Raw genomic sequence first — 27,368 nt, forward strand, 5'->3', positions numbered from 1 at the left:
ATATAATTATCGTCCTACCATTTGTTAGAGCTGGGGAGAGAGCATCCCAAATGTGGTCCTTCACCCCCTCCCCCACCTAACTCGCACACACACTAGCAGAATTATATTCTGTAAGAGATTGGCAGATGGTAAAAATATCTTTTTTCTGGTTGTAAAAGTGATTCTGTAGGCTTTGTGCAATTCTAAGAGAATACAGGAAACCTCCTAAAAGCTCTCATTAAAAAGCCAGCTGGACTTTCCTCCTCAAATGCATAACCATGGTCAGGCCAGATCATCTCACCCCACTCACAACAGAGCCTAAAGCTAGAAGGTAAATCCTATAATGGAGAAGCAGTCAAGGTCAAAGGAAAACAGTCACAGCTAAGTAATTAAGCACAGGGGGCCAAGTGAACCACAAGACCACCACTAGCCAGTATCGTCACCAACCAATAGGCTACAAGGAGCCAGGGAGAGATGGTGGACAACAGGAAGGGGCCTGGATGAGGTCTAGAGACCAATATGTACATGCCTCAGGCACACTGTTTCATGGGTGAGTCACCTTTATTTGAAGGGGCCAGGGCAAAATGTAGAAAATCCACACATTTTTCTCCATCCAATTTCAAATGTCCCTTGCACACACACAAAGCATCTATTAATCCCTTCGTGTCAGGTGCCAACAATCCATCAGTCTGTCTATAATAAAAATAAAGATGCCAGTCTCAGCTCCAAGAATGAAAAATAAACTTGGGAGAGGAAGAGCCTTGGCAAGGAGGGCCCCTCTTTCTCCTCTGCTACCCATGACAGTTACTGCCCACTGACCCTGCATGCAGCCTCAGAATCCTACTCAACACTGTGAGCTCACTACCAACTGAAGAGATGGCATTTGAGATAAAACAGATTTGCTCTCTGTGCAGTAATCCCTCAGATGACAAGTCGAGATAGATGACAGTCACACAAGGTTTGCCTTGCAATGGGGGTTGGCAGGATCCTCTGTGGCAGGTTCTGGACACTGAAAAAAGATGTCAGTCAATTTAGTGAATGATGAAAGCATCCAAGAGCTTCCTGTGTTCCTCCTGACCAATGCCATCAAAAACTGGTTCTAGCTGGAAGCAGTGTACTCTAATAACCCAAAGGTAGGTGCACATTTATATGGAAACCTTTCCCATAGAAACAGCATAAGAACACTCTGAACAATCACTGCTACATGCAGATCTTTTGAACACAATAATCTGCCAAATAAAATCAAGAAAAATATGACCACAAGGAAACCAACTTTCCCCATTAGAGCTCAGGACAAAGGACGCACGATCGGCTCTGAATATCTCTCCAAGAGTATTTTAAGCTAGCTAATATACAATAGGCTTACACAGGGTGAAAAGAAAATTTTTAAAAAGGCATATGCTTAAGGAAATTTTAAGAGCAAAAAATCTATCTTTACTAATAAAGATATTAAAATAGTGCTTGCAGTCACTTTATTTGTACAGGGAGGTTTAAAAAGAAGTTCTTTTGAGAAATGAAAGATCATCAGATCGCTAATAACTGCAGTTTCCTGAACAATTAAAGAAATTCACAAGATTACAACCTACTCAGGAAATGACAAATATTTCTGATTTTTACGGAAGGACTAAAAGGGCACTTTTATCTATAGCATCTATTCCATAAGAAGCACTGTTATGTAATGAAGCTATTTTTATTATCTGTTCCTTTATTTCAAGAGTATTCAATATGGCAATGGTCTGAAAACAGAGAAAATTTAACACTGCTTGGGAAGGTAAAATATTAAAAGGCATTTGCTAGATTTTTCTTTTTTATCTATTGAAGTTGGACCTTAGAACACAATTTCCCTTGTACCAAACTTTTGTTTCTAATATGTCAGCAGAAATGTCCTTTAAGTTACCTAGTCTAATTCTTCACAAATACACTTTGTAAGGCTGTCCTCAATGCATTATCCTAACGTGGCTTGGCCCTGATAACATTCTGTGTGCGATGCTCCCGCTTGGAAAAATCTGCTTTTTTAACAACTGATTCAATAAACAGTTGACAAATGATTTGTATAATATAGTATGGCCAGCAAGCAAGGTTTGTCTCTGTCATTACACAACACATTCGACCCATCTGCAAACGTGGCTGTGTTCCCCTTACATTAGAGCTCCGTATGCCATTCTGAATAGCAATCCGAAGATCAATACACTGTCTGCTGAAAACAACAGGACATAACAAATGAATAATTTTATTTACAATAAAAGCTCCAGTCCCCAAATGGATTCCACTAATGTTCAAATTCATTTTTCATGCTGAACTCAAGATGAGAGGTAGACACAGCCCAATGCAAGGGGAGGGGAGTGAAGTATTAACTATACTGGCTCAAATTTTTTCAAGCCACGAACAATAGCTGGGCTGCACCAAGGTACATGAATAAAACGTTCGCTGCCGAATTCTGAAGATGCAATCTCCAGAATGCTTCTGTTCTCTCATCAAGACTCGCTGAAAAGCATTTTCCAGTAACAAGAAATTAATGGATTAAAGACATTCTGACATATGCTTCCACAGTGTTGCACCACAGAAGCCAAAGCCTATTCAATAGGCTTTAAACACTGTTTGTGATGAGCAAGAATGTTTGCTTTAGGTGGGGACAAGGAGGGATTGTGGCTCTTTTGAGAATGAAGCAAATAGTCTTGCTTCAAAAGCATATCTGCAGTCCCTGATCTGACAGTTTTTTTCCTCCTCAGAAAGGTATAAAAAAGTCAGTGAGCAAAGTCAAAAGAAAAAAAGGGTTGAAGAGGGGGGAGCAAAATGTTAGAGAGAACACAAGTTCAAAGATGACATTTACAAGTCTCTCTTGAATGGCACACTCCCCAAAGGCCACCTGAATACTCTTGTTAAAAAGAGATCATCAAAAATACAAAATAGAATTTTCCGGTTCACATAAGATAGCAATATACTGCCCTTAAAATACAGACTTGTCCATTGGCCAATTAACACGCAAAAAAAGAAAAAAAATGGAAAAGAATGTTTTCCCATCTGCCATCGATTCATTCACTGCATTTAGACTTAACTCAGCACACTCATAACAGAAAAGTAAACAGGATTGTAACTGATAGAGCATGTAGGGAAAGTTGGGAAAATACAGCTTGAATGAGATACTAAAACATCTGGAATAAAATGGTGACAAGACATGGCTTTGTGCATGGGAAGACTGAAAAGGCAGGATTTCAGTCTTAATTGAAACTATCCACATGCTCCTGATGTTTACAGATTCACTTTAAATGCAGTCAACATAATACTCTTGGGTACTAAGAAAACAAGAACGTGCAAAGAGTAGGTTTTGCCCCCACCCCTTCTCAGGAACTAATGATTCAGTGCAGAGACAGACAGGAATGAACACAGTTCTGGTCTAATGCAGACTGGGATCAGTGTTTGGCATGATGCCTAGAACAGAGTAGCTCAGTAATAAACTGTTGAATGAATCAACATGACAATAAGGAACCAAGTGTCACACAAAGGATGGAATAGTTTTTTCCTAAGAGGGCAGGACAGGTATCGAGGCACTTTAGCTGAAATGAAAAGGATGGGAAAGATCTCAAGGTGAAGAGAGAGGCAGGGTAAAGGATGGGGAAAATAACAGGTAAAGGGAAATACAACACTTGTTTAAGGAAATAGTTGGAAAGTGGGGAGGTTGAGTCAAGAAAATGAAAATCTTTTAAAAGGATGTTAAGGAATTTGGACTTTATCCTCAAATAAAAGGAGATTCATTATATTCATCAGTGGTTTGTTTGCAAAAGAACAGGAGAGTAGTAGCATCAGAGCTGTGGTTTAGAGTGAGGTGTAGGCTGGGCTGGGGAAGTCCAGGGGTAGAGATGGTACAAGAAGCTAGATGACCTAGAAGACCCACAGCAAGGGGCTTACCTAGGGCAGGTAGGGTAGAGCACTTGGGGATTAAAGCCCACTGCAGCCATCTCCCCATTTATTTTGTGAAATATTAGTGGGCAGAGCCATCCACAGCTTCAATTCCCAAATCTCGGGACAAAAGAATATCGCTTTCTGCAAGTGAATGAGTAACTTATTAAGATTCTTCTCATAGGTGTCACCTAACAGAGTACCAAGGTAAAGTAAAATATAAAGTTTCAGAATCATCATATAAAAAGGATTGCCTGAATCCATTATCCACTGGCCCTGACACCACTTATTTTTTAAATTTTATTTTATTTTTTATACAGCAGGTTCTTATTAGTTATCTATTTTATACATATTAGTGTATATATGTCAATTTCTGCCTTGTAAACTGGTTCATCTGTACTGTTTTTCTAGATTCCCCATATACGCATTAACGTATGATATTTGTTTTTCTCTTTCTGACTTACTTCACTCTGTAGGACAGTCTCTAGGTCCATCCACGTCTCTACAAATGACCCAGTTTCATTCCTTTTTATGGCTAATATTCCATTGTATATAGGTACCACATCTTCTTTATCCATTCATCTGTCGATAGGCATTTAGGTTGCTTCCATGACCTGGCTATTGTAAATAGTGCTGCAATGAATATCGGGTGCATGTGTCTTTTTGAATTATGGTTTTCTCTGGGTATATGCCCAGGAGTGGGATTGCTGGGTCATGCCCTGAAACCACTTTAAACACTGTAGATGTAAAACAGCTTTACAGAGTATACTGATTACAAAAATGTTCCAGTTCTCACTGTTCTCATCCCCAGAAAGGGCAGGGTCCTTCTTGCTACCTTCCAAACACACTGAAGTTTGTTAATTTTAATACAATGTTCCCCTTGTCCTTGGCATTTACTCAAAGAGATGGTGACTGACCAGGACTCATTTCCAAAATGACAATCCCAGTGCCGTCTGAAACAAAACTAGTCATCATTCACTAACTGTTCACTATTCACTATGAACATTTTCCTTGAAGCAGACACCTCAGCTTTACTTGAGTTCAAACACATATATGACCCACGTCTTATGCATCACACTTTCAGAGTTGGTTAAAAAGACCGTGAAAAATCAAGTTTCTTCTGAGCCTGCGCGTCTGGAGCCTGTGCTCCGCAACAAGAGAGGCTACGATAGTGAGAGGCTCGCGCACCGTGATGAAGAGTGGCCCCCGCTTGCCACAACTAGAGAAAGCCCTCGCACAGAAACGAAGACCCAACACAGCCAAAAATTAATTAATTAATTTTTTAAAAAATCAAGTTTCTTACTATCAAGAAACAAGTTAAAAAATCACAAAGCAACGTTCATTCCATTATTAACCATTTTTTTAAAAGTGCAACTCTGCAACTTCATATTCTTTCAGTCCAAGGCATTAAGATTTGTTCATCTCAATTCACGTTTTCATCCCAAGTTCCCTCAGTTCTCTGACAAAAGTCAATTAAAAATGGCACCCAACGAGAGATGGCATTTAAACAATATTCTTTTGACACTGCAATTCTCAGACATTTTGCTTAAAAATATATTCCTCAAAGGAAAATGGCAACCACAAACTTGCAACAATAGCAAATGAGAAAAGAAAATTCTTCTGTTATTTCAAGAACTTCAAAGTCTTTTAGAAAAACTCAATATAAAATTGGTATACAACTTAAAAATTGTTTTTTTATAGGACCTTTCTAAATCAGTCTAGATTTTTTTACTTCAATAAACAGAAGAATGTAATTTTCTAATCTTGTATACTTAAAATTTTAAATATTTTTATAAACTTAAAAGAAGAGTTAAGTATTATCAAGAAAAATATATATATATTATTTACTAGTTTATTGCTATCATCATTAGTTTTGTAGATTTACAAAATATAGGTTAAAATTTCCATTCAAGGAATTTGGGAGTCTACCACAGAAATCACAATTATCTTTTGGTGCATGTTTTGTTAGTTGTATTTTTTTCAGTGTACAATAGTTACATGGCCAAGAAAGAAGATTATTCATAAAGTTTTCAAGCATTTTGAAAAATCCCATTGGAAAAAATATAACTTACACTGGAAAAAATTTTGACACATTTGTAGATTCAGAATAACTGAGAAATCTATTTCAAAGTAGAATCATGCCTCAATGTGGACATGATCATTATCTTCGAATATGAAATTTTATACTTTGTTGCCCTCTGCATAGTAAATTAAATTAGGGGGGAAAGAGAAAAAAAAATTCTGAGTCGTCAATACAAATGTCATATGCATACAGTCACGAGGGATAATTTCAATAACATAAAAACAACTCTCCAGAGCATTTCACCAAATCCTGCTTCTCCCACTGCAAAGAATGAAGCTTCTACTGAAACCGATGGTCAGATGGAAATAAAATACTCTACCACCAATGGCACTGGACAATGATCTAGAAGCTGGGATGTTTTCCAAGAGAAAATGCCATCTCAGACCCTAACATGAAAAAAATATTTTGTAAGTATATTTATGTGTTTGAATTTAATTAAAATTCATAGCTTGAATGATCTCCAAGAGGTAAACAAACCAAGTCAGTCTCAAATCTTCATATAATCTTCACATAACCTTACTTCCACATCACAAGAGGGCCACCCAATCTCTATCTTACTATTAAAATTCACAATTGATAACTGAAAACAAAGTGCTCAGGATATTCATTGGATCCATTTTAGAAGCACCTATTTATTTACACAGCTACGACAGTGAAAAGGTCAAGCAAAAAATCACCTCCAAAGCCACGATTGCTAAGCAACTCTTTTCAGAAGTTCTGCAACAGTGATCAAGCATATTACTGGTGCCACCAACTGGATTCAGAATAAATGTGAATAACATCTTACCTGGTTTCTCCAAAGGGGGAGTGGGGAGGATCCTTGCTTAGCTTTTCGGACAGATCCTCGAGGTCAATCCTGTATTTATTTGGTCTGTTAGAATCAGAGGCTTTCTAATTTTTCTCTCTTTAAAAAAAAAAAAAAAAGGATACGTCCAGGTACCACAGGTTTCCTGTTCACCAGGGCGAAGGACAGTTCTGTTTTGAGAAACACCACAGAGGGCTTGATGAGATGTTGGCCGAATCTGAATGACATTTCCTCACGGTTTGAATTCTGGAAGAGAAGATTATGTAGAAAATGGACATTTATAAAATTCAGTTGAGAAACTCAGATCATATACCACTTTAAAGAAAGCAAAGTCCATTACTATAGATTCTTAGTTGTAAAGAAGACATCATTGAAGCTGTTCCCCATTTAATGTCCACTAAGATGTATTCTGGGTAAGTCCTCCTAAAATATTCCACTCTCTCTATGCTGGTTGGATTTACAGTTTTCAAGCAAAAGCTTGTATGTGTCTTCTTAAACCCCTCTGCACTTCGGGGAGCCACCTTAACCCAAATCCACTAGGTCCAAATCTGTCAGGTACTATTTTTAACCATCTGTTTCATCATCTTCGCTAAGCTGAAAATTTTCATGGTTAAGCACTGACTATAAACCTTCTCATTCTTAAAGAGGTACCTGTGGGGACTCCCTTTTCTCAAATGGTTTTATCTTTGTTTATATAAAAGCAATTTAGAAAAAGTATAAACACTGTTTGACCTTGTGTACAATTACAAAAGCATGTGGGTACTCCCAGATAACTATAGTAAAATTTCAAAAATTAAAGAGAAAAAAATTGAGGACAAAGAAGGGACAAAATAGAGTTCAAGATGAAAACAATTCCCGGTTGATGCAGACGTATTATGCAGCAAGGTATGTGAAGTGTTGCATATCCTCTTTTCTGGAGAAAGCCATGGGTTGGGGTAGTGGGGAGAAGACAAGGGAAAGCAAGATTTGACACTTGGCATCTAGGGTACCAAGGAATGATTTTCCATCAGTGGATGCCTATACACGACAAAGTTACTTTCTGAATGACTAAAACGCACCTTCCTTGGGAAATCACTTCATTTTTCTAATTCAGGAACCACCCTACTACAAAACTGATGAAAACTGAACCCCTCATGGGAAAATAGAAATATGACTACAAAAAGGATGACATCAGAAAATGGAGGACCATTTTATAAAGCATACCAATAAATGTGCAATTGTTTAAGGATTCTAATATTCTCAATGACCCAAAAGATACAGAGGGCTACGCAAAATGCATCTACTTTAGAAGCACTCAAATAGCCGGAATTTAACACATTTCAGGGGCAAAGGAATAGTATGGAAGTTTTGCCTCAGTGACACAAATACTGGTTTCTAGAACAATTACAACCATCTCACAAAAATGAAAGGTCAGTAAGGACGCTGAAAATCATCTAAGCCAGTGGTTTTCAAGGTGTGTTCCCTGGAGCAGTAGCATCAACATCACCTGGGGAAATCAGGAAGGCAAATTCTTGAGTCCTACTCCAAACCTACCAAAGCAGAAACTCTGGGAGAAGGGCCCAGAAATCTATGCTTTAATCTGCCTGGATGATTCAGAACCACTGATCAAACCCACCTATTCTCCCAATCCTTTCCTGTAGAATCTTTGCCTGGTAGCTTGTTAGCCCATGCTTGAATATACTCAGTGACAGGACGTTCACTATCCATTCCTTCCAAGACCATCAGCTCCAGCAATTATGTGGTTGCCCTTCATACTAAGTCCATCTTTTTGTGATGGATTTATGCCTTGGGGGTCATATGAAACAAGTATCATGCAAGTGAAAGTGCTTTAGATATCTGATGCTAACCTTTATTTATTCCCCCCAGTTTTTCTAGAATAAACATGCAATTCATTTCAATCATCCTACAAACAGAATTGATTCAAGTGCCCTAAAGCTATCTGTGTGGGGTTTTTTTTTTGTTTTTTTTTTTTTTGCCTGCCCAGCATCCATTTTCTGTAGTTTTGCCCATACCACTTTAATTTTTCTTTGGGTAATACCCCACCATATTCCATATGTTGGGCTACTCCTACTGCCTGGTTCTAGGGATGGGAAAGTGACCCAGGCATCATTAGTCTTTTGTCACATGAGTGATTCAGGAGTGGACACAGGACAAAAAAATGAGCCATTCAAAGGAAGGATATCCATGAAAGGATTACTGCTGATACTATGGGGAAAAGGCTTTCTCTCTTCTAAGATGCCAAACTGGTAGGACATGAACCTGGAAGAGCTAGAGGATACACCAACAAGAGTCTGCCTGATATTAGAGCCAACATGGAGGCCAGGAAAGCCAAGATACAAAGAGAGACCCATACCTGACAACATTGTTTGAGCACCTGGATCTAACAGTGCTGGAAGGATCATATGTCCCTGGAGTTTGTTTCCTCTAACGGATAATTGTACAGAGTTGACTTAAGCATAGGCTCTAGCTGATGAGCTACTATTATGAGTCCATGAAAGACTCTCTTCTAGTTTTCATTTTTCTTCTTATCATCATTTTCATTTCTTCCTCTATGCCCAAATTCACTCCTTCCTCTCCCACGCCAGGGCTTCATTTTTTTTAAATAAAATTAATGTTGTATTTATAAGTTTCACAGCAGTTTTATAAATATTTTATACATCAAACATATATAGGGCTCTTGTACATACTTTTTAAATTTGTACAGAAGTTGTATCGTGCTTTAAAACTCTTTGTGCCTTTTTCTCTCAACACTGTTTTACAGACTCATTCATGCTGTTATAAATAGATGTAATTTACTCTTTCTCACTGCTTATTCTCACTGCATTCCACTGTCATTTTTCTTGTCCATTCTTTTAGTGCTGAAGAACTAGCTTTCTCCAGTCTTTCACCACAAATAACACTAATGACCATACTTACATGTATTTCCCTGGGTATCTAAGCTAGAGTCCCATTATTGGGTTTTAGCTTAGGTATTGAGACATACTTAGATTTTAAAAAATATGCACCATTTTGCAATCCTTGAAGCAATATATGCAGATTTCTATTTTCCCACATCCTTGCCAACACTTGGCAGTATCTGATTTCCAAGGTTTTATTGATATGATAGGCAAAAGGCATCTTTTATTTTTAATTAGCTTGTCTCCAATGTGATATGTGTATGTGCACATTTCTCCTTGTATGAATCACCAATTCGTACTTTGCCCTCTTTTGTATTGGTTTCTTCCCTCCTATTTTTGGATTTTTCTGGAGTCCCTTATATATTTAAATATTGATCTTGGTCTATTAAACATGACAGTTGTATTTTCACCATCTGTTAGTTTTTCTGTCATAGACTCCATTGGACAAAAAGCATTCATCTTGATGTATTCAATTTTTTTTATGGTTTGTTCTCTGTGAATATTGTGAAACAAACACTTCTCTACCATAAGGTTACAAAAATGTATTCTTAAATTTTCATCTATCAGCTTTATAAATATTTTCACTCTTAACAGTTAGGTATTTAATCTACTTAGAGTTTTGTTTATGGTATGAAATACAGAAATGGTTTCATTTTTCTCCTTTTGTGAGCCAAATTTCCTAGCACCAATTGCTGGGAATGATAACACTGAGTTCCCATATGTACACAGGGGTGAGTCTGGACTTTATTATATTCTGTTTCTGTGCTAGATGCTTGAGAACAAGGGGAGACAATTTTTTTTCTCTAAAGGGCCAGATTCAGTCTGTTGTAACCACTCAACCTTATCATGGAAGTAAGAAAGCAACCATAGACAATAAATAAAGGAATGGATGTGGCTGTGTCCCAATAAAACTTTATTTGTAAGAACAGGCAGCAGCCTGGATTTGGCTTGTGGACTGTAGTTTGCCAACTCCTGCTGTATAATGTTCATGCTTTGTAAAGAGAAGGTCCTTCTTTATTTATTCTCGCAAATAAATTTTAGATTCAACTACACCCCTTCAAAAAGACTCTTGCTCAGGCATTGATTAGAATTGCACTGAATTTAAATTTTAATGGGCAAAATATGACATCTTCACAATATTCAACCAATCCATTTATAAATGCTACATTTATGCTCTATACTATAATAAAACTCTTGTAATAGGGTTTTAAATTTCCCTTATATGTTTTATGAATTCTTTCTTAGATTTATTCCTAGATAGCTTTTAGTTTATGTCAGTATTATAAATGGTATCCTATCATCATCATAGTTTATAACTGGTTACTCCCAATACAGACAAAAGCTATTGATTTTTTTATGTTGCTCTTATAAGCTGCCAACCTAGCTGAACTCTTTTATTGCTGTTAATAGTTTCAGCTGATTCTCTTTGGTTTTCTATATAAATGATTTTACTTAGTAATAGTAATTATATATTTCATTTCACTTATTCTACTTATATTTGTTTGCCTTACTGCATTGGTCAGGTATCTGGTAATAACGTTGGTAAGTAGAAACAACACAGGCATTCTTGTCTTGTTCCCAATCTTAACAGGAATGAGTTTCAAGTTTTGTTTTTTCCATTAAAAATGACATCTGCAATAGGTTTTTAGGAGAAAGCCTTTTAAAAGCTAAAAAAATTCCCTATTTCAAGCTTGCTAAGAGTTGATTCCATATGGAAAAGAAAAAACTTAATTAAATGCTTTTTCTTTATCATTGATCACCCAATCTCTCATTCTTTGCCATTAATGTGGTAAATTACAGTGAAAGAATTTTTTAAACACTGAAACTTCCTTTCACTTTTATGATTAATTCAACTTAGTCACAATGTACTATTTTTTAATACGTTGCTAGATTTGAATTCTTTGTGTTTTTCAATGTCATAAGTCAAGTTGGCCAATACTTTTTACCTGTTTTTTGTTTTCAAAATTAAACTTAATGGCTTGGCTTTTTTCTTTGTTCTATAAGAAGTTTTATGAACAGGATTTTCTGTTCCTTGAGAATTAAATAGAACTTGCTTGTCAAACTGTCTGGGCCTCTTTTTATATTTCAGGGATGTGTAGTTTTGATTATCATTACAATTTATTTAATGGTTTACAATTTATTTAATGGTTGTTAAGTGTCTTCTTGCATTAATTTTTTAGCCATATATCCTTTTCACCTAAATGTTCATCTGTATTGGTAAAAATTTATATATTTTTAACAGATTATTATATCTAGCCTATGAAATTTTTCAAAGGACCATTTTTTGGTTGTTTTTATTAGTTTTCTCTATTTTGCTCCTTATTTTCTGTGTTTATATTTGTGTCCCCCTTTTTTTTTCTTCCTTATTTCTTAAGATTTACCATGTTGCAGTTTTTCTAATTACTTGAGTCAAACATTGAGCTTGTGGAGTTGCAGACTTTCTAGTTCTCTCTTGAGTAACAAAAGCTATATATTGCCATCAAAGTACTCCATTAGCTATCTCTCTCAAATTTTGAACTACTGTGCTTTTATTATCACTCAGCTTTAAAATTTTGCTATTCTTGTTATCATTTCCTATTTAACCTGAGGGTTATTTCATAGTATGTCTTTTCATTTCCAACATATGGAATGCATTTGCTATCTTTCTGTTAATAAAGAGTGATTTTAAAGCACTATAGTTAGAGAATAGAACCTCTATAGTGTTGATTTTTTAGAATTTGAGGCTTCCTTCCTGATGCATTAAAAGTTGAAGCATGTGCCTAATCCACATGCCCTCCAAAATAAAATATATACTGCATTTGTTGACTAAGCAGTTCTACATACGTGGTAGAGCAAATTCAGTGCTTGTTATCCAAATCTTCCTCTGCTTACTTTTTGTCTTAATTGTTTCATCGCTTTCTGAAAACACTGAGAAAGACTTCTAACTGCAATTGCTTAATCAATGTCAAATGCCAGAAATTACTGCTTACTATATTATGGCACGTGCATAAGTCCCTGCTTATTTTACTCCCTTGATCTATTGTTCCTTTTTCATTTTGTCTGTATTTTACAACCGTAAATTTTTCCATCCCCTTATCTTCAACCTGTGTCCTTTTAAATATTTTTTATAAACATTATAGCATTTAGCTTTCTATCCATTGGACAATCTGTCTTGATTAGTTTAACCTCCATACTATTTCATCTTTTTGTTCCACTTTTTTCTCCTTCCTACCTTCCAGGTAGATCAAGTTTTTTCCTACGGTACAAAAATAAAACATTCTATTTTGTATCAGTAGTGGTTATTATCTTATTACAATCCATACTAATGCTCAATTTCCCCATCAATATCTAAAAGTAGATCCATATCTCTGTCCTTAGCATATACTTACCACCTTGGATCTCTCAGATCTCATCCTCCACCTTCCCCTTGTCCAATTTCTGATCTTTTAAAATAATATAGTGTTATAATTTCAAATAGTTATTGATATGCTGGTTTTGTTTTTTGGCCACTGCTCACTCCAGTGATATTTTTCATTTATCTTATTTCCAAAGGTCCACAGACATCCCCTTACACCAGGCAGCAATGGGCTCTGGACTACTTCCCCTTATGAATTTTAGCTCCCTCTTTGGTTTTTGCCTCCCACCCCGCACCTTTTTTCCAAAGCTCAACTATGCCTTTGAGTGAATATTTGTATATTTTATATAGCATTTCAAATTTTTTTTTACTGGACAATTTTCCAATTATCTACCCTATAATATTCCTAGAAACTAAAGTTGTCATTGCTGTCTTCTCTGTGTGTCTTCTTCTTACGAAGACACAAGTCATTGGATTTAGGACCCCCTCCAATCCAGTATAACTTCATCTTAACTAATTATATCTGCAAAGATCTTATTTTCCAATAAGGTTAAGTTCTGAGGTTCCTTTTAGCGGAGATATTATTCAACCCACTACAGAAAACTTTCCTGATTCCTACTGTTTGGATGTCTATTAACCTTTTCCATATAAGGTCTTCAGTTTTCAGGGGATTCTTTATATTCTTGGTCATTATTTTTTTCAAATATTCCCTGACCTCAGTTTACTTCTCTGCCTTCCAGGGATTCTATCTGCTGGGGTTCTGGAAGGCCACCCCAAAATGTGCCTCAGTGGCATACTGATTATTTTGTATTAAAGCTACTTAATAAATGGCCAATGCAAGTGGGACACTCTGACCCTCCTTTCTGTCTCCGTGAAAGCAGGAAATAAATCTCCCTTATGAAAGGTGCTTTCCTGGCATCCGGAGGTAGAAGGACACCCTCATCTCCAGAGACAGGGAATTCAGGCCAAGAAGCCTGTATAAGCAAACCTTGTTACTTCTTTAATTTACTACCCGGAGCCCAAACTCTGTTTAGATTCTTCACTGATAGAACATCCAAAACCTGTTTCTTTGTCCTTTCAGTTCCTCACAAATTTATTGTTTGTCTAAAAAGTATAAAAGCTGCCTGCTCTGGCCACTTCTTAGGTCCTAGACCACCATGCACATGAACTAAAATTTGTTTCTTTTTCTCCTGTTAATCTCTCTCGTTATCAATTTTGTCATTAGTCCGGCCACCAGAATTCAAGAGGGGTAGAGGGGGAAATTTTTCCCTCTCCGACATATCTAACACTTCTACTCCTTCTCCCTCTCAAGTCTTTCTTCAGTCTTCTCATATTTTTTTTCTTCCTGACACCTTGTGGGAGACAGCCTCAATCCATCTGACTGCTGATGAATATCAGCATGAATATAAGCCATCCACAATGCTGGTTCCTAGTGATACATATTAGGCTTAATTATGACACATCTCTCCTCGACTCGAGGCTACCCTGCCTCTCACTTCCCTCCTTCTCAGGCATTACTCTTGCCAATGAGCTCATTTATTTCTAGTGCATTTCTTCTCATGAGTTCAGCCTGCCAACTATTTGAAATGTTAACTGCCCTCTTCACTGTTCCTTCCCTTTTGGTATGCCCACACAACTCACAAACTACCCTTTGTTGAGAGGAAGCATGAAGAGGTGGAATGAGTATTCAAAGCACACACACTTGAGTCTTGGTTCTATCACTCCCTGATCCTCAGTGATTCACTGAACTTCTCACCCTCAGATATCTCACCTGAAACTAATGGATGACAGATACTGTATAGCACAGGAAACTTTACTCAGTATCTTGTAATAACCTATAATGGAAAAGAATCTGAAAAAGAATATATACATATATTTTTGTATGTGTGTGTGTGTGTGCATATGTGTATATATATACACATACATACACATATACATATACATATACACATATACATATATATACACATATATATATACATATACATACATATACATACACATATATATATATATATATATATATATATATATATATTAGGTTGGCCAAAAACTTTATTCAGGTTTTTCCCTAAGATGTTATGAAAAACCCAAATGAACTTTTTGGCCAACCCTATGTATATAAAACCGAATCATTTTGCTGTACACTTGAAACTAACACAACATAAATTACCTATACTTCAATAAAATAAAAATTTTAAAAATGGGTGACAGAGTATATGACACAAATCTCACTATGTCTGTCACATGACATAGGCAGCCCAAAATGGTAATATTTTAATATTTCCTTGCTCAAATCCAATTCTGCCTCTTCTTTAATTGTGGTAAAATTCTGCCCACTTGTGCTGCTAGCAGACATGCTTCCTCAAGTTTTAATTTCAGTGGAGAAGAAAAATACTCCAGGAACTATAAACGGAACAAAGGTAGAGAAAAGTATAAGAGCCAACATTGTGTGATGGGAAGATTCCTGCAACTCCAGGATCGGAAACTGTCTGCAAGGCTGAGATAAATATTAAATAGTTTCCTCTCACATGAAAACTGCAGAAAGCAATTTTATTTTAAGCTAAAGTAAAATTGCTGATTTTTTTTTTTTTTTTTTTAACCAAACAAGAAGGCTGGATATACCAATATTCTGTGGAATTCTCAGGAGAAAATCATCTCCTGGGATCTGTTTCTTAATAAATGTGAAGATGATGGCTTCTGGCATCCAGAGAACAAAGTCCTGGGTTTGGGACCTCAGTCTAAGTTTTAGGGCCTTGGTCTTATTAGTGGGCCTTAGCTAAGACAGACATAGAAGGGACTAGGCTCATTCCAGAAACAGTGACTGAGGCCTGCATGTGTCTCTATATAGACAATGACAGAGTATATTAATGAAAACAAAAGTCATGTTTTTAGCCAATTAATTTTTAAATTTGTATTCCTTAATAACAACTTGTTTTGAACTAAAAATATGTGGCTTCTAGATATTTAATGAGTCTCCATTTCCCATCTTTTCAGCTACAAAAGTTATTTGTACCTTCTCTTGACCTCTCTACCTTCTATAAGTAATGAAAAGGTCTCTACTATTCACACTTAATTTTGTGACTCGGTGAATTTGATTGGTCATTTTTTGATAGGGCTAGATAGGCAACCTAACTTGCAGTGGAAAAAGGTTCAACGGTCACAAAAGAAAATGTCCCAGAATGTGGAATTTCCCCCAGTAACGACAATAGATAACAACGGCTCACTTCCGAGTAGATCAGGTTTCTTCCTGATTTGCCTGCAAATGTTATGTGAATGTCCAACTAAGATAAGTGCCATACTCTTCTAACATTGTCTCAAAAAAGAACAGTCAACCCTAGGATGCAACTAGAGATTCTCATACTAAGTGAAGTAAGTCAGAAGGAGAAAGACAAATACCATATGATATCACTTATATGTGGAATCTAAAATATGACACAAATGAACCTATCCACAAAACAGAAACAGACTCACAGACATAGAGAACAAACTTGTGGTTGCCAAGGGGGAGGGGGTTGAGGGAGAGATGGATTGGGAGTTTGGGATTAGCAGATGTAAACTATTATATATAGGATGGATAAACAACAAGGTCATATGGCATAGCACAGGGAACCATATTCAATATCCTGTGATAAACCATAATGGAAAAGAATATAAAAAAAAGAATATATGTGTATAACTGAGTCACTTTGCTGTACGGCAGAGATTGCACAACATTGTAAATCAACTGTACTTCATTAAAAACAAATAAAAGTCAACGCTAGAATTTTTGAGCAGAAAAAGACCAAAAAGATGACTTAGATCTAGTCCTCTCATTTTAGAGATGTTGAGTAAGTCTAGCAAGTCAACTGGCTTACTCAAAGTCACTCTGACCCTTAGAAGGTCTCCTTTAGAGGATACTATTTATACAGGAGACTATTTAAGAATTTCTCAAACTTGGGAATTTAGGACTTCAGGGACCCCTGAAGAAATCTACCCTCAGAAATGATAAATTAAAGTTAATTGCCACTTTAGGGGATTCCTTGGTGCCAAAACCACATGGCAATACTCTCTTATAAGACAGTCAACTGGTGATCCAAAATATATGCCTGTTGGTTATTTTCATATTTTTTCACTAAATGGAAACCCAAAATATAAACTCCTTTTTGCGAATGTGAATCTTCAAAACCCAACAACTCAAGTTTGAGAAACTCAGCACTGCAGCAAAACAGGCCATGCTCTTGAGGATGTGAAATCCTAACCACCAGACCACCAGACCACTATCCCATGATTACCTTTCCCTACAGTGAATGATTTCTTTGCGACAAGTGAAAAGTCTGAATATTTTCACAAGCAACGTAGCAGGCTGGCTACTCAAAGTGTAATCTTCTTGTCAACCACCTCTGCCTTACCTGAGAGTTGTTAGAAATGCATATTCCCAGGCTCCACCCCAAATCTACTGCATCAATCTGTATTTTTACAAGCTTCCCAGTTGTGTTATATGCACATTAAAGTTTGATAAGTACTTCCCCCAAGCACTAGTTCCAAAGCTAGGTTTCTTGGAAGCTTTCTAAAACAACAGATTTTTTAATAGAATTCTCCATCCTTAGCCCAACTCTCTAGCAGAACCTCTAGGGTGATGAGGTTAAGAATACAGCTCAAAGTACAGGGAACTCTACTCGGTGCTTTGTGGTGACCTAAATAGGAAGGAAATCCAAAAAAGAGGGGATGGATATATGTATACGTATGACTGATTCACTTTGCTGTACAGCAGAAACTAACACAACATTGTAAAGCAACTATACTCCAATAAAAAATAATAAAAACAAAATAAAGGATACAGCTCAAGGGTCAGTCTGTGAGATGGAGATAACAATAATACTTCTCAAGGACACATGTAAATCATTTAATAAGTATACGATAAATGCCAGTCATCGTATTGTCGTTAGTATTTTACCCTGGCAAAAAGTAACAGCCAATTTTATTCAGTAAACAGTTGTGATTTGTCAACTAGTAAGCAAGTTAATGGCAAGTTGCTTGGAATAGTGCTTTTCATATAAATGGCATATAATTTTTAGTTAAGCAAATTTTTTTTAAAAAACACATTTTGGCACTACACACTACACTACCATTAGATGATTGCTAACCTCTCTATATTAGAGACAGAGCAATATCTGATTAAATAATAGACGTAACAGCTAACAGTTACTCCCTACTTACCTCACTCTAAGCAATTTCTTCATAATCCTCCTGAAAACCCTATGAGGAAAGTCCTTCATACATTAACATTTATGCATCTCTTTACTTCTCATGTATCAATTCCTAGATTTGAGAATCACTGTGTTCAAAGGATACTGACCCTGCAAGGCTATTGATATGTACTGCCAAATACCTCTCAGGAAATGTTTCCACAAATTTACATTCGGAAGTAGTACAGGGAGAAGGGCCATTTCCCCATAATTTTGTCAGCACTGGGCATTCTGATTCTCCAAATCTCTAACAAAAATTTGTTATTATTTAGGAATATGATATAGTGAGAAATGACTTCTTCTAACTATCCTAGCTAAAGCAATCTGCCATGAAAACTGACATCTCCTAGGCAACCAAGGAGCCAGACATGATGAAAAGGGAATACTGTTCTTTTGGTTTGAAGAATGAAAAACTTGTACTTTTTTTTTTTTTTAACTTGAAAAATAAACATGTTATTCCATTATGGCTGGGAGTGATAGGACTTACTTTAAAAATAATCTGTCATTTTTATATCCTGACATGACTCAGCAAATAGCAGAACTCTAAACCAACCCTAGAAGGCATAACCAATCCTTTTTGGGGGTCATCAGAAGAAGCCATACTGCAAATAACTCCAGACACTTCTACTGATGAGTAAATATGTTTCTATTTCAATTCACTTCATTTAAAAACAGGGGAATCAAATGTTAACCAAAAAAGTAAATACATTTGAAAGCTACTGGCTAACGGATCCCACGACTAACCTTAACAGGAAAAATTACTTGTCATCTAACTGACGCTTTCAGCTGGTCAGGCTCTCAAACAAATTTTATTGATGACTTGGAAAACAATCAACGTACATAAATGGATAGCTGTAGACATATACTCAGGTTTAGATAATTTATAAAACATTCTAAGCTTACAGGCACACATCAAAATTCCACAAAAGACAGCCTAAGAATATCCCACAAGATAACAAGAACAAAAAGAGAAGACAGCTTAAAGTGTCTCAGAATTCAAGCAAACAAAAGTGTACCTGTAACATTTTTATACAAAGAAAAAAACCCAAATTTTAGTAAAGTGTATTAAGTCATCAACCCATGGTGTCACTAAAGAAAATTTTTCAATTTTTAACAAGTCAAAAAAAAAAAAAATACTGAAGCTCAACTATTTATAAACAGGAAACACACAGGTATTTCAAAATGCAAACTACTTCTTCAAGATCTCACTTCATCAACTACTCTCCTCCCCTCCCATCACTTTAATGTTTTCCAACATTTGCTTATGTAGCATCTCTAATCTTACTCTCACTGGTTCCTTCCCCTTCTCCAACAAAGATTTTCAGGGATTGATTACACTGAAATAATCTTTCCTTGAAATGGTTGCTCCTTAAACTCTAATCACTTATTTATTCATTCAACAAATATTATGTACTTGTAATATTCTAGGTACTATTCTAGGGGTGAAAGTGCCAGCCCCTACACTCACGGAGCATTCTAGGGGCAGGGTAAGGAGGAACAGTAAGTGGTGGAGACCAAAAACCAGTCAGGAAGCAAAAACATTTCTGATTGTGAAGGAAATAATCAGGGAGCAAAAACAGGTAGTGACTTGAAGAAGGTGGAAGTGGCTGGTTTAATGTCAATGGAAAGGGAACCTAACATTTGATCTGGGATTTGAATGAGGAAGGGCCCACTATACCTGAGTATCTGCAGACAGAAGGTTCCCGGTGGAGGAAACAGCAAATGCCAAGACAAGAATGAGCTTAAGGTCTTAGAGGAATGGAAGGAACAGTGGGACGGTGGAGTCTGAGAATAAAAAGCAAGACAAAGAAGTGAGGAGATGCGTTTGAAAGGTAGGCAGGGACCAGATCATGCAGGGCCCTGATTGGTGCTGCAGTCAGTGAGCGATGAGAAGCTCATGATGAAGAAGACTTAAGCTACAGTGTGTTCGGTTTTCAAATTTCAATTTTTTAAAAAAAGGTATTTATTATTGTACATGAAAATCATCTCAGAAGCTTACAAAAGGTCCTCATGCTCAAGTATCCTTTCCTAAGATTTTTTTAAACTTGAGATATAATTCCTATACCATAAAGTTTACCATTTTAAAGTGTATAATCCAGTGGTTTTCAGTATATTCACAAAGTTGTGCAAGTATCACCACTATCTAATTTCTGAATATTTTCATCACCCCAAAAGAAACTCCAGGTAGTTAATCCACGTTTACCCCTCCCTGCAGCCCCTGGAAAACATTAATCTATTTTGTCTCTATGGATTTGCCTATTCTAAACATTTCATATAAACAGAATCATATAGTATGTACCCTTCTGTGTCTGGTTTCTTTCACTTAGCATAATGTTTTCAGTGTTCATCCATGTAGCATTTTTCAGTAGCTGATTCCTTTTAAAGACTGAATAATATCCCATTTTAAGTATATTCTACATTTTTTTAATCCATTAATCAGTTTATGGACATTTGGGTTGTGTCTGCATTTTGGCTATTATGAATAGTGCTCCTATGAACATTCAGGCGCAAGTTTTTATGTGGACCTATGTTTTCAGTTCTCGTGAGGGTATACTTAGGAGTAGCATTGCTGGGTCCTATGGAAACTCTCTAACTTTTAAGGAATGGCTAAACTGTTTTCCTTAGTGACTCCATCATTTTACATGACCACCATCAATGAATTAAGGCTCCAATTTCTCAACATACTCACCAACAGCCCACTCCCATATATTTTAATTTAATTGGTCTGGCTGAGACCTGGGCATCAGGGTCTTTTTTAGTTTTGTTGTTTTTCAGAGTTCCCATGGTAATTCTAATGTGCAGTGAGGGCCAAGAACCCCTTATTCCTGCCCATTCATTGCCAATTTCCAGACAAGTATTTACACCTACTCCCTGAAATGCCCCAGAGCTCTCTGGGCCTATTACATTCTTGCCACCACCGACCCCTCAATAATGACATCTGCTTTGTAGCTAATTCATCCAATGAGAGAATGAAATACAAATAAGGAAGACAAAACCTTTTATTTATGAAATATATAACCTTATATTTATATAATTATAACATGTATAATCTTGTATTTATATAATTATATATAACCTTATATTTATATAGATATAATAGAGCTTTATATTCATGCTACATAAATATGTCATTTATTTTCAAAGAATAGTGAGCACACATATTAAACTATTTTAAAATAATTTCTGTGTGTACATGTACATATAGGAAATCTGAAAATTAAGAATGATTTTCCTCTGAGAAAATGGGTTTGGAATCAATTCTACTACCTTTTCTGCTTACTTTTACTTTCTACTATGGCTAGGCATTGGAGAAGCTATTTGAAGGGAATTTTTTCAAATACCCTTGTGTGATGTGAATTGCCAACCCCTTTCTCCCACTGATCCACTGGAGAGATGCCCTTCAAAAAGAGCCCACCTGTAAAAAAAAAAAAAAAAAAAAAAAAAAAAAAATTGCTCCTAAAGTTCTTTTCATCAAGTAGAGAAAGGCATAGGGAATGAATGGATGACTTCTATGTGTTTTACATTTCAACTTGACCTTGAGTATTAAACACAGTACCATATGTACAAAAATGTATAAAATTTAAAATTACTTATGTCATTTTAAAAATGTATCCTGTCAAAGCAAATACAGATGGTGAAGGTCTTTTAACACCAGCATCGAGGGCTAGAGCCATTTAGAAAATCAACAGCCTGTGCTTCTGGATAGCCAGCTCGGGTGGCAAAGAGAGAAGCCTGAATACAAAAAGAGTCCTGTACCAAAATGTTCATTGCAGCTCTATTTACAATAGCCAGGACATGGAAGCAACCTAAGTGTCCATCATCGGATGAATGGATAAAGAAGATGTGGCACATATATACAATGGAATATTACTCAGCCATAAAGAGAAACGAAATGGAGTTATTTGTAGTGAGGTGGATGGAGTTAGAGTCTGTCATACAGAGTGAAGTAAGTCAGAAAGAGAAAAAGAAATACCGTATGCTAACACATATATATGGAATCTAAGGGGGAAAAAAAAGGTCATGAAGAACCTAGGGGCAAGATAGGAATAAAGACACAGACCTACTAGAGAATGGACTTGAGGATATGGGGAGGGGGAAGGGTAAGCTGTGACAAAGTGAGAGAGTGGCATGGACATATATACACTACCAAACGTAAAATAGATAGCTAGTGGGAAGCAGCCGCATAGCACAGGGAGATCAGCTCCGTGCTTTGTGACCACCTAGAGGGGTGGGATGGGGAGGGTGGGAGGGAGGGAGACGCAAGAGGGAAGAGATATGGGAACATATGTATATGTATAACTGATTCACTTTGTTATAAAGCAGAAACTAACACATCATCGTAAAGCAATTATATTCCAATAAAGATGTTAAAAAAAAAAAAAAAGCCTGAATAAAAAGGAAGATTTCTCAACTGAAGGACAAAGTATGGCATGACTTCTCAGTCTGATGGAAGCTGGGATTCATCTTAACAGGAGAAATAACCCAAACCATATCGTCATATGAACAGCAATGGCAGAAGGGAACTTACAGGTTATGATATTAAAACAATACTTAAGGAAAAGAATTACAGGTTGAAAAATCACCTTAATGTCATGTATCTTTCTGGAGTAATCATTTTCTACTGCATTCCCATTAATACTGTAGTTTTTACATAGCCATAAAAGATTTTTAAGAGTTCATCTCCATGGATAGACATGTGGGGACATCAACTTAGAACTGGTGCCAACAGCTGGTATGGTAAACCTATCAACCGCAATCTTCCAGAAGCTGGAACCACATGTTAGCATCCCTTCATCAGGGCACAGGCCTCTCAGAGGTTAAGAGACATCCAGGGTTCTTTACTTTTTAAAACAATTTTTTTAAGCCTTCTGGCACATTAAAAAAAAAAAAAAAAAAAAAAGGGGATGCCAAAGCAAAATTACCCAAATTGTGTTATATTTTAAACATTAACAGTGAACAAATTAAGACTCCCAACACAAATGAATACAAGACAATGATTACCATTCTTCGCAGGGGAAAGATGATTTCACCACATTTTAACTAATGTGGAATGCCTGATTTTTTGCAGTGAAGCGATGCCACTCATAGGTTTTCACTAAAAATGGAATGGTAAGGCTACTTACAGTGTCGATTATAGCTACATGTCACTAGCAATTTATAGATGGACATACTTCTTTTTTAAATGTGCTACCATATTCTGCAATTTCTAATTGTGCTATTTAGAAGATAATTACATGAAGGATAAAACCTATTAACAGTCTACCTCAGGTTGTATGACCCAGTAAAGGTACAAGTTCAGAACTGTATGAAGATCGTCCTTCAATCCTGTTCAACAGCATATGGGAAGCTCATTTAATGGTAAGATCTAAGTTCAAGGCCTTGAACTCAAGGCCACTGCAGACCACCCATCCAACTGGCTTCTCCCAGTCCTCAGAAGATGTTGGTTAAATGAAATCACAAAAAGTCAAACTATAGCCTCGATATTAGGTTCTCACTAGAACCAACATCGTCAGACCTGTTGCAGCAGCAGATAATCAAGAGAAATTCTCACAGGATCTTGAAACAGGGCTCCTCCCCATCCCCACTTCTGCATATTTCACTACCACAAAATATTAAAACATGAATTTGAAGTCAGTCCAAGTCTTGACCCATCTTCCCCCCAGAACGGATTTTGCAGCACAGCCTTATCCAAGGTTCCATCCAGGGTAGCTTCGCTTTTTAGTGCCTGATAAATGCCTTCCCATTTCCCTGTGCCATAGACAAATAGGTATTTCTCAGTAGCTCTAGGAGGGGCAATGGTGTCTTTTTTCATTTCCTCATCCTCTCACCATGATCGGCACTCATCAGGGGATCTCCATTCCCATCCATCTCATTACCGCTTCATTCTATTTGTCACCATTTGGAATCTCAGAACTCTTAATTATTAGCTTACTCTTACAAACAGTAATGAGGCTCCAGCTGCCTACTGGGGAGCATCATCGAACACTAACGAGCACGCAGACTGAGACCCACACCTGAATCCCATCACGTGGCTCCATTGTTCAGGCTATGTGGGATGTTTCTTTCTACAGGCAAGCTTCTTCAGGAGAGCTGGCGTTTGCAGGGTGGCTATTATGCATTCACTTTGGTCTTATGATTCACACTGACTCAAAACAGCCTTCCTGTGTGGTGTACTCATTTACATACTGGCTATTGCCTCCCTTATAATAACGCTGTACCGTTTCATTCTTCCTTGTCCTCCTCCTCACTTGTATAAGGGCTTACTGGAGCTGAGAGTTCTCAAAAGGGAAGACTAATTGGTTATTTTCTTACTTCTCTTGATCTCCGCCTGACCTCAAAAGAAAAATGAGGCTCTTACAATCATCTGGGTGATCTGTCCTATACAAACCTTCCTGACATCTCCCACAGTGTCCAGCATGTTGCCTCAAACACGAGAGGTGCTGGATAAATATTAATTGACATCTATACAGTTTTCTGAGCACCTAAGAAGGACAGGCCCAGATCCATAAGAGACAGAAAGATACAGTTTGAAGAATGAGCTGGTCCCCCCTGAAACTATGACAAGGAGGTCTTTGTAGTTAATGGAGGAAGACAGGACTGACCTGAAATCCATTCCTTCCTGGACTTCCTAGCCTTCGACAGCAGCAGGAGCCTTGCACCAATGACAACAAATGAGCATCGACTGAATCCTCCTGTGTGCCAGGGCCTATGTTAGTCCTTGACCTGCACTGCTCATTTAAACCCCAACAGCCTATACAGTAGATATTTAGGAAACAAAACCCATAAAAGTGAAATGACTTGATCAAGGTTACCTATCAGCTAAGACCTCAAAGCTTGTCTCAGTAAACCAGACTGGCTACCCAAGCACTGCTTGGAGAAGGGCAGGGCAAGATGAGGGCTTACGGTGGGGTTTGAGGAAAGGTGATGGAAGTCAGCATCAGAGGTGAGCAGCAGTGGCCTCACCCAGGTGTGACACTCTACCTGTGTCCAGTGTAGCTGCTCCCTCATCCACAATGATCACCATGCTGAACAATGTTTAGAAATGACTATGGCACAGGGATAAGAATGTTCTTTCCACAGCTTTATAAAGCTCAGAGGTGCCATTTCTGAAAAGAGTACTCGGGGTCAGCATTTCTATACATGTGAAGCCAGCAAGAACACCTCGCACGGATACCCACCATGTATAGACAGTTAGAAAACTTGTGCAGTTAACTTATTAAAAATTTGCATTTGTTAATCATACTAGTAATGAGCTAATAGTCCTGCAGCTCTTGGTATAAACCAGGAACTAAGCTAAATGCTTCATGTAAATATCTCACTTATTCTTCTTAACAGCCTTGTAAGGAGGTATTTTCATCATCCTGATTTTACAGAAGAGGAAAGCACTGAGAGTGGAAGTCACTTGCCCAAGCCCACACAGCAAGTAAAATGTGCACCTAAGGTTTGTACCAGGGCATCTGACATGGGCCTCCTCTCTACCTCCAGCAATGCTAGGAGAGATCTTCTGCTCCCGTGACATCACTTGTACTTTCCTTTAATGTAAATGATCATTGCAAATGTCTACATCCAGGTGGGTGAGAAGAGGAGGTGAGATCAAGAACACAGAAAAGAACGTGTTGGCAGGAAAGGGATTAATTTTCAAGTGCCCAATTGCTGCTGCCTACAGTCATTCATGGAAAACCATGAGTCAGTCTGGTTTTCCATAGGTGGAAAGAGATTACTCAGAGCCCACAGGGTGGCCACGCCATTTCTCTGAGGGCCAAAGGAACAGGTCAAGGGCATAGTCAAGCTCTCCTTGACTCTCTCCGTGGCTCTGCCACACCTGCTCACTTGGTTCACCCACGACATGAGAGAAACATGGAGAGGGAGGGGCGACTCTCCTTCCAGCCTGTGCCATTGCTAAGGGTGATTTATGGCACCTTTCACTGCCAACTGGGCTGAGCAGTACAACACAGTAATTAAAAGGCAGACAAGCAATCACTAATGAAGTGCATATGTATTGTTGAGTGGATTTCCAGTCCTCGGAAAACGATGATGAGTGTTCTCCCCGAGGAGCCTCTCTAGAGTTCTGTAGCCTTAAAGGCTCTTGCTTTCAAAGTAACATTTCAAATGCCAGTGATTAGTAACCTACACATTGGAACCTTGGTTTGATGACAAATGTGAGGAAAGACCATCACTGTTTGAAAAAAGCAACAAATAGACTTAAAAACAAATTCTCTTGAAAAGTTTTATCCCAGTTTCAAGTGATTTTGTTTAGATGATCCCGACTTCAAGAGCCCTCCTGGGACACAGCTTGATTGGCACAACCAAACTCCTATCTTTACAGTCCTTGCCTTTGTGTGCCGGGGTGCAGACTGTCAGAAGCCACTTGCAGAACCACTGCTGACAAGAGAGGGGTGCCCTCTAAGCCCTGCCCCAGTTCCTTTCTCTCTTCAGGAAACAAACTCTGAGCCACTCAGCCTCTTGCGATCTCCCTGACTGGCTTCCCTGTACACACGTGGCCACACGAGGCCTTTTCACGGCTCAGGTCAGACTTTTGCTCAGTGTGCTTTTTAGAGTTCTAGCATGGCATTATTAACTCTTCCTGCCACATCACCCAGGAAGAACATTTCAGCTGCTAAACCCAGATTCCCAAGAGCTTTGACACCCAATGAAAAGAACAAAAGTTGCTTGGGAAGCTCAATGCCTGGTTTGGTCTACATCAGGAAGGGCCCACACCTGGCACTCACGCTGTGGCTTCCTCCTCCTATACATGACTGACATCACTGACCAGGTATAACGTGTTATCCAGCAGGAGCTTCTTAGCAGAGCCTTCCAGATAGTCATTACCAATCAACCGCAATTGCTGCATGACATGCAAAACCTACTTTTCATTTTTAGGCTTTAGTCTAGTGATCCAGGGAAAGCTTTCATGGTAGCCTTGAGATGGTTCCATCCATTTCAAGCTAAAGATGTGGTAACACATGTAATCTCCCAGAATCTCAACTCTTTGAGTTAGGAACATGAATAATAAGCTTCTAGCACTGAAATAACATGTCCTACGGTAATCCTCTAACTAATCACCTTGTTAATAAATATCTAAAGACTACATTTTTCTCGGGGCTTCCAGCTTCCATGGGAACATTCTGATGGTGACATAATTTTT

At 37.6% G+C, this 27,368-nt stretch overlaps 1 protein-coding gene across 16 annotated transcripts in view; it reads right to left on the reverse strand.

The window, feature by feature from the left end:
- FHIT (fragile histidine triad diadenosine triphosphatase) overlaps nucleotides 1-27,368 on the reverse strand; it is a 1,480,075-nt gene that overhangs the window by 790,528 nt on the left and 662,179 nt on the right. For 15 of the 16 annotated variants that reach the window (XM_082412414.1, XM_082412417.1, XM_082412428.1 and 12 more), the window contains one exon: nucleotides 6,890-7,010. In XM_082412414.1, coding sequence (XP_082268540.1) covers nucleotides 6,890-7,010 — 121 coding nt within the window. Of the gene's footprint in view, nucleotides 1-6,889; nucleotides 7,011-19,901; nucleotides 19,992-27,368 lie in introns of those variants that run through there. The other variant, XM_082412420.1, reaches the window with a different exon arrangement.

Source organism: Balaenoptera physalus (genome assembly GCF_965194825.1).
Source record: "Balaenoptera physalus genome assembly, chromosome: 11".
NCBI lineage: Eukaryota > Metazoa > Chordata > Mammalia > Artiodactyla > Balaenopteridae > Balaenoptera > Balaenoptera physalus.